Source organism: Fopius arisanus, unplaced genomic scaffold (assembly GCF_000806365.1).
Source record: "Fopius arisanus strain USDA-PBARC FA_bdor unplaced genomic scaffold, ASM80636v1 scaffold00092, whole genome shotgun sequence".
NCBI classification, from domain to species: Eukaryota; Metazoa; Arthropoda; class Insecta; order Hymenoptera; family Braconidae; genus Fopius; species Fopius arisanus.
In genome coordinates, this window is record NW_011887831.1 from 312,623 (window position 1) to 321,292 (window position 8,670).

An 8,670-nucleotide genomic window follows, 5' to 3' on the forward strand; every position below is an offset into this window, starting at 1 on the left:
TGTTGCATCGCTTCATTCGTGGTTGGACTGCCTCATTAATAAGTACAGAACCACTCTGAATTGCCGTACGTACACCTTGGAATCGACCTCATCATCATTCTCGCTTCCCTTCTTCAAATTCCAGTGATGGTATACATATGCCCATCAAATACATACCAAAAAATAACATTAAAGGATAACATGTCTGTAAGAAATGTTGTAATGGGCTTTGATGGTTAGATGTGGTTTTCTTGGAAATTCATTTGATATCATTTTTATTCGTTTTCGCTACTTTCGAAACAACTTTTTTTATTGCAATTGTGGGAATGGAAAATAATCGAAAAATCCTTTTTTTTTCATATATTTTTTTAATGCTATTAACCATATATTATTATTATTATCCCATTAAATGTTGTTCTTCTGACAATTTCAATCAAATCGATGGTTTCCGTCATTTTGTGAATCGCCATTTCCATCTAAAATGGCGGAAAAATAAATCTTCAATTCAATTATATCCTTATTAATTTCTCATTGATCAATTCGAACCGCCAAATTCAAATTGGACGGACGGATTGCGCAGTAGATCTCGTTCGCAGCAATAATAGTGTAAATTTGATTAAAAGCTGAAATGGGAATGGGAGGAATATAATATTGGTAGGGGTTTGTAACTGGAATAGAAGAGACTAGGAAGCGTCAGGAGGTGGCGTGTAAAGGACGAGTCATGGATGAGAGAAGTTGCTCTCTGTATCAGTGCCAGTACCGCTATCACCCTCTGACCTCAGTTCGGAGGCCCAGTAAAGCCAAGCAACCGAGTGTGCCTCTTTTTCTTCCTACCATCTTCAAGTACAACCTTCGGATATATCCAATGGTTGTTATATACCCGTAATTTTCGTCTCTCGCGTGGCTTCCTGGTGTCGTGCCACCGGATCTGGATCGTTCCTGGATCGGTGAAACTTTCATTTCGAATTAACTCCGTTGGCCTTCAACCCCTTCTCACAATCTCCATGTGGAGTTGATTATTGTAAATAAATAATTTCCCTGCAATTTGCGCTTGTTATTTTCAAAATGAAGATTAAGAAAAGAATTTAATCTCCAATTTTATGGTTTTCAATTCCATTCAGGTCTGGCATTAGATATTGAGTAATTATAATTAATCATTCAATCAAGTATAATATATAAATTGAATATAAAATAATTTTTTATAAACATCGTAATTATCCAGTGATTTATCATTAATTAATTCCTTTTTGAATGAGATTTTTTTTTTTCTGTTTCACCTTTTTACTCCGTAAAAATAGTTCTCTCCACTCGACTAATTATCTCGTTCTCGTTAAATTAATCTCAATCCTGATTCCAATTCATTTATTCAAATTACCCACAATTCGCCTTCTCCATGAGTTAACATTGGTGCTCAAGTACCTGAGTACCATGTCTTCGAAGCTGAAACTCTCCTTGGAAATAATGTCGTGGGATAGTTTGAGAGTGCACGATCAAGGTTTTCTCCTCCTTTGCTATTATGAGACCTCTTATAATGTCTCGACTGACGACAGGAGAAAATGGCTCCGTGCGAGTCCAATCATTTGGGTCAGAGCACAAGTGGAGTCGAGTACTTTGACATTTTCAACTTGTCAAGCTGTACCGAGACTTTTCAAAAAAAAAAAAAATAAATAACTCATTCATCAAATATTTACTCAAATCAATTCTTCAAATTCTTTCACTCCAATTAAATAAAATTCAATGAATGTGAATTATTAATCTTGAAATTAAAAAATTTTACCATTCGAGTTTTTTTTAATTTTTTTATCCTTTTGAGATAAATATTATTTAATAATTAATTCAATAATTCAGTAATCAACGCATAGGAGAGGCTCGGCGTGATTATTAATGGTCAACAGAAGAATTAAAATACCTTCTCCCAAGGATGGAGAATGGAGATTCACCAGGAGCCAATCGGTTTCGTCGCACGACGGCCCAGGAAAATCGGTGACGTATTCAAAATTCATGAAAATTCTCCCCCTGTAGGGAACGATCTCCTGCTGCAGATTGTTTCAATAATTATATCATTAAGAAATTATTATTTAAAAATATTAATAATTTTAGTTTACACGGTGGATGGGGCATCCTCTGGTGATGTCCAAGGATAGAATTTTGGTGAAAACCTGGAACACCTGGCGATGCTCCACATTTTTCAAGTCCGGATGGCACAAGGATATATTTTTTTCAGTCCTAATTATGTCGTAGGTCCCCACCTCCATGTAATCCGGGGCTTCTGTCTGGAGAGACCACTCGACCTACGAAAATTCATTGAATTTTGATTGAAAAAAAAAAGGAAATTTCGTTTGAAAGAAAGAATTGATTACGATAAATCGAATGAAGATCGGTAATCGATATCGATCGTCCTTTCATTACCCCGCGGCCTCGATTTAATAAACTCTTTATAACAATTAATTATGTGTCAAATTAAACAACAAATAATTCTCCAATTATTATTTCCATACCCTTATGTCATCCTCAACTGCCAGAGGTCGAGATAATTTCAGGATTTTTCCTTCAGTCGTGGTATAAAAATCGGATTCCGAAAGTCCTATTCTCGCAATTTTAATGCTAGCTGGAAAAATGGTGGAGTGACTCGTCTGCAGGCACGCGAAAAATTATAAAAAAATCCTGAGCAGTTGTTATTATTTAGTAATGATGACAAGAACTCGTCTTTACGTGCAAAATTATTTTATCCTTAGGACTCCGATGTTATGATTTACCTGAACGAGGGAAAAAATGAGGTAGGGCATGCAGAAACTCATCACGACCTCCATCACTGAAAAAAAACGAGTACTGTCCACATGCCGGTGGTGTATGAAGTTGAATTACCTCAAGCCTGTACTCGCCAATTGTCATTACCGATAATAAAGAAGTGGGTTTGCAATCCAAGGTGAACAGGACGGCATCACTCCTCACACAGCTGATAAGAAAAAATAATCGAATCGACATTTATCCCAGAAAATATCATAATACTCTAATCAACCAATCAATCTCCAACAAAACATTGATAATGCCCAATTTTTCCTCTAATTTAATTAGAAAAATATTGCAGAATTGATTAGGCCCTGGGGAGGGCCCCCGAGATCTGTCAACCCCGTCCTCGGGATAACCGCGTTATGTTCCCGGCTTTGTCCTTTCGGCCACACGGTCGAGGTCGCACAGAATGAGAAGGGATCGGTTTTAATCGCTAATCACCAATTAACCGGAGAGTATCCCATCGTCCGAAACCCCCAGAAGCATTTTAACGAGCCGCCGTGTCGCTCGCCAGTTGGAATTCAACTTCGGCTGTCGAGGCCCCCTCACCCCCTCACCCCCTCACCCACCGCGAGGGGGTCACTCCATTTTTTTTCTCTTTATATTCTATTTTATTTATTTATTGTTATTTTATATTGAATATAAATTAATTATATCGTAATATTTTATATATTTCAGATTAAATTGAATATTTTTAAAGTGAAATTTTTTTTTATCAAATATTTTCTCATTTTTGGGAATTAATTAATTTTTTCGAATTTCATGTGTCGTTTATGGGAAGTAAATAATCGTGGAAATAATATATCAATTGTCAGAATTTATTCATGGTATTAATAAATATAGACCACTGGAGAAATTTCTTCTAAAAAATCGGTTCATGGATGACATTTTATTGTGCGCCCCGCGATTTTCGAGAGATGCTTCTACAATCCGTGTGTTTTTTTCACGTGTGTGTGTTTATTGTTTATGTGGATTTGTTGTTGTGGATGTGTGGAGTGGTTGGACCAATTAGTGAATACTTCAGGACGGTGTTGGAAGGACTGAGGCACTGAAAACCAGTGGGAAAGAGCAAAAGAATAAAAAAGACGGATTCGACTTGCCCTGGGTTTTCGGTAGAACTGAATTTTTTATTCGCTTATATATTTTTTATATTATTTTCATTTCAATCTCTACATTTTTCACTCATATATTTACTCATGTATTCATTCATATATTTTTCGAGTTTTTGGTATTTTTTTTTTATTGGATCGATTAATTTTTATCGATTTCCGATTGGAAAAATATAAAAATCGTTTTTCACTAGATGAAAATATTTCAGCAAAACACTTTCCGTTGAAACGATTTTCTGCGATCGGAAATAATTATCAAATTTATATCCACCGGTAATAAATTTTTTTAGATAATATAAAGAATATTTTTCTCGCATTTATCACCTGGAGATCTCGACCGGCATTGAAATCTCCCATAAATCCTGGACTTTCTAAAACAATTACAGCATTTCATCACCGACTCGTCCCAAAATAATTAAATAAAATTAATTAGCGATCGTCATTTGATTGCTGTCACATGAACGATGACTAAATAAACTAGCCTCTCAAGTAAAAATTTAAAACTCAAGTGAAAAGAAAATTCAGACACCTGACGCAATGTCATTATTTAAATTATTCAAATTATTCGAAGACAAGTGGAAACTCATTCGCTCGAGTCATGCCATATTACCAGAATTCTTACCGATTTAACGATCTCTTTCCTTCACCAACGAAAACCCCCAGAGAATAATTAAAAAAAAATAAACGAAAAAATCGTGAAAATTGATTCGTCAACGAATTAAAAAATGTCGTGCTACGACAGTCTCGACGTGCAGCTCTACCTCCTGGAGTTGACACTGGAATCACTCCACCTCACCGATGAAAAAGTGTACGAGTGTGACAAAAGACCGTTACTCGTAAAAATAAAATATCTCGATCTGCCAATCTTCGTTCTATCACCAAGAGACTTTGATCACTTGTCACCATCAGGTAACGAGACGAAAAACGGTAGTACGTTATTCTCATCAGGTAGATCGTGCCTGTTTGGTAAAATGCCGAAGTCACTTGTGCGTGAAATGCAAACGGAGGATCTTAAAATCGGTGTATTTTGTGTGAACGAGACTTATCCGATTGCCCAAGCAGCATTACGAGTCTCAGGATGCATGTGCGACCAAATTGCAATGGCTGGAAATGATAATGATCACTTGGCATTGCCATTTACCATGGGGGGTGAATATGGACTCGTTGATCCAGGTGAAAATCACTCTGGGATCATTAATCTCAGGGTCAAGCTGACGTGTCTTGGAAAATACGTAACAACTCATTATCAGATGAGGGATAATGCATTTGTATTCAAAAGCGATCGAGAGGTGGGGGAGTTTCTTGTTAAACCCATTGTTCCAGGAGATGAGGTGATCAAGGGTGAAGCTCCTGTTGAAGAAGGAATTGAGGTGAAGAGTCAGGAGAAGATGAAGAAGATGAAGAAGAAGAAATGAAGAAATTAACAATTTTAAGAAGAATTTTTTAATCGTCTCAAATAATTGGATCATGAGAAATCGGTGATCTATCGACACGATTTCACGCGAGTTCGATTATTCTGATGTACCGATCTCTTCTAGAAGTCCCTCCTGCGCCACATTGCGTCGAGAGATCGAAATTAATGAGAATCGAGCAGTCGGTAAGACAGGCAAGTCTGTCACCATGGCAATTCAGATGGTGCTGTCAACTTCAGATCAATAAAACCTCAAAAAAAAAATCGGCAAAACCATAAATGGATAAATCTTTAAACAGTGAATAAATCTTTAGTCCAAATATATCTGTTTGTCAATAATAAATTATGAGTGAAGACAGTCCGAGGTACTTTGATCTGAAGCCACCGGAAGTGCCATTGTCCATAAATATGCAGAGCCCGGACTTCGAGAAATTAACATCCGCTGAAAAATTGAACGACAGCTCCTACAGGAGTTTGATCTATCGGACATTCCCGAACGAGCCGATTTGCACGTGCTCCAAAGATCCTCGGTTCCGCGGAAGAACTTCCGGTAGAGACTGCCCCGGAAATTGCAAGAACAACTGCTGCAGGAGAAATCAGTCAACCGCAGAGGTAAAGAACAATGGTGACTCCTGTGGAAGTCGAAGAGGTGGGGATGACAATAGGACCCACTGTCCATTGCAAAAGGTCAGACTTCGTGGCGGTGGTTGCGAAGATTTATACCGGAAGTGGGAGGACCTGGACAACTCGAGAATTCCGAGATTCGATAATCCCCTCAACTGCTCCCCATCAAATTATATTCCCAATTATTATTACACCAGCACTGAAAATTTCTCCTCAAAAATTAGGAATCCCCTGGATGCCACGAGGTGCCGAGCTAATCCCAGAGGATGTGGGGAGGGTCCCTGTATTGGAGCGGATTGTTTCCTGCGGACGTTGAGAGAGACTCAGGAGTTTGTCGACTCCCTGGGGAAGACTCCGGGACTTGCGGGACTCGGGTTGGAGGATCCGTCGGAGAGTCCTTACTTTAGGATGAAAGAATTGGCGTTGGAAGAGGTTGAATCGGTTCCTATTGAGGGTCCGAAGATGAATAAAAAATGTGCCAGGGGTCACGGTCACCAGAGGAACCAGAGAGGAGACGATTCGATGGTCATCAAGACCAAGCCCTTCACATTGGCGTCAGCCGCCAAAAGAGACCCGTTTTCAGGACTTCCTCCGCTCTCCTCCAACCCTTTATCCTATAACCTCGAGAAATCTGAAGAGCCTCCAGAGGATGGTATGGGTCCTTGCGGTGAGTCCTGCTGCAGGTCCCGACGGAAGAGGAAGCCGGTCACTCCGAGTTCCCACGAGATCGTGAAGTCCAAGGAGAAGGAGAGAAGAGGTTCCAGGAGAAGCTTCCAGCAGAAGAGGCTGAAGGGACGGAAGAATCGGGGAGTAATTCCAGTTAACACCGGTGTGGAGTTGAGGGACTCTCGGAGGAGAATTAAATACGTCTATCTGGCTGGTGATAGCTATCCCGGGTTGACCATCGGCCACAAGCACTGCAGCATCCCCAGGAAGAGGGTTCCTGCTAAGATGGGGTGGCTGTGGAACGAGCATCCGACCTCAGGAAGGCTCAAGCCCAGGGTTGGATGGCGCCCTGGCGCTCTTTCCCGCACCTTGAAGGAAATCATCAAGGAGATTAGGGCGGGGGCATTGGAGGACTCGCGGTCTCGGTCCGCTCACTCCAGGAGCAGATTGAAGAACCGGAGTCAGACCTCCATGAGGAAGACGACCTCCAAGAGGCTGGACGAGGAGGAAGAGGAGCCACCGCCAACTCTTCACATCCTCAGGCGGGATGGTACCTATTATGTCACCATGTATCCTATTAAACAGGAGACCATGGAGGTACCTCAGCTGGAGGAACCGATGAAACCGCTCCAGTTCAAGATCGTCAAGGATCGGGATGACTCCGACAGTGGGAGTTCCACGGCTTCTGACATCGAGATCGAGTTCTCACCACCTGCTGCCGTCAATAGGTACAGGAGGCAACCAGACGTCGTGCATGTCGATATCCAGGTCAAACAGCAGGAGATTATCGACGCCTTCAAGGACGAGGGGGAGAAGAAGAAGGAGAAAAAGGGAAAGAAGGGAAAAAAATAGGAGAAATAGGGGGACATCAGCAGGAGTGATTGATCAACAATTTTAATTCATTGATTAGTTTATCGATGACGATAATTTCTGAATAGCAGACGAAAAATTAAAAATTGTGTAATCAAAAAAATCGAAGAATAATCATTGCAATAAATTACACTTTTTTTTTTAATTTGAATTTAAATATTTTCGCGGGAATTTCTGATTATGATTTCTGCGTTGCCGACGGAGTTGAAGTGGAAGAGGAAAAACAAAAAAATGGCGATGAAAAAACAAAAGACGAGTGAAAATCAAAACCAATAGAAAATTTTAATAATCTTTGGAAAAATCATCCACAATGGCCACCAGCATTTTGACCAAAGAGGATTGACTGAAGTATTGGCTCAGTTCTGGGGGTTTCAGTGACCCCAGCAGCATCGTAGTATTGCACCCCAAGAAAGGGAGGGTGCAACACGCAATGCTGGGGTGTCCATCAAGTCGACGGGGTGAATTTTATTTTCTGCAGTAGGAATGCTCTTTGTTTTTTATTTATTGAACTGAAATTTAGCCGACTGTAGAACGTGTGAAAGGGGGAAACATTTCTTGTGTAATTTCAATAAAAAAAATTATTCAATATGTTGTACATATACCACTAATGAATTTATTATTTATAAATAAGCGCGATGTCCTAGCGGTAACGTGCTCGACTGGCACGCCGGCGGCCCGGGTTCAATCCCGGCATCAGTAATTTTTTTTTTTTCAAAATAATTTCAATTTTTTTTTTGTTAACGACAAATCAATTGAAATATTGTTTAAAAACTGAATATTTGATAATCGGGGAGATATGCAATGAAATTGAACAATTTGACATTTTTAAAAACGAAAGTTTTGCAATATATATACTCCTAATGAAATTTTATTATTTAAATAGTGCATTATCCTAGTGGTAACGTGCTCGGCTAGCACGCCGAAGGTCCGGGTTCGATCCCGCCATCATTTATTTTTTTTTTCAAAATAATTCTAATTTTTTCTTTTGTAAATGGCAAATCCATCGAAATATTGTTTAAAACTTGAATAGCTCTTCGATTGTCATGTTCCCCTGATACTTTTTCAAAAATTCCGAATTTTTCACTTTCAGTGAAAATTTCAGTGAATAACTCCTTGATTGTCATGTTACCCTGATACTTTGTCAATAAATTCGAATTTTTCACTTTCAGTGAAAATTTCAGTGAATAGCTCCTCGATTGTCATGTGCTCCTGATACTTTTA

General features: G+C 39.4%; 3 protein-coding genes across 3 annotated transcripts; 2 read left to right on the forward strand and 1 right to left on the reverse strand.

Annotated features, from left to right (window-relative positions):
- Nucleotides 1-1,204: 1,204 nt before the first annotated feature.
- On the reverse strand, nt 1,205-2,821 carry LOC105270671 (uncharacterized). The gene is made up of 5 exons (XM_011311766.1): nt 2,736-2,821; nt 2,478-2,612; nt 2,085-2,270; nt 1,889-2,015; nt 1,205-1,623 (listed from the first exon to the last, which is right to left on the reverse strand). Exons 1-5 carry the CDS (start codon nt 2,787-2,789, stop codon nt 1,565-1,567), a joined length of 561 nt encoding a protein of 186 aa, XP_011310068.1. The 5' UTR covers nt 2,790-2,821; the 3' UTR covers nt 1,205-1,564.
- Nucleotides 2,822-4,343: 1,522 nt separating this feature from the next.
- Nucleotides 4,344-5,308, forward strand: LOC105270672 (uncharacterized). The gene has a single exon (XM_011311768.1). The coding sequence runs from the start codon at nt 4,604-4,606 to the stop codon at nt 5,291-5,293; it is 690 nt and encodes a 229-aa protein (XP_011310070.1). The 5' UTR covers nt 4,344-4,603; the 3' UTR covers nt 5,294-5,308.
- A 43-nt stretch (nt 5,309-5,351) lies between these two features.
- Nucleotides 5,352-7,591, forward strand: LOC105270673 (uncharacterized). The gene has a single exon (XM_011311769.1). The coding sequence runs from the start codon at nt 5,635-5,637 to the stop codon at nt 7,429-7,431; it is 1,797 nt and encodes a 598-aa protein (XP_011310071.1). The 5' UTR covers nt 5,352-5,634; the 3' UTR covers nt 7,432-7,591.
- Nucleotides 7,592-8,670: the final 1,079 nt, after the last annotated feature.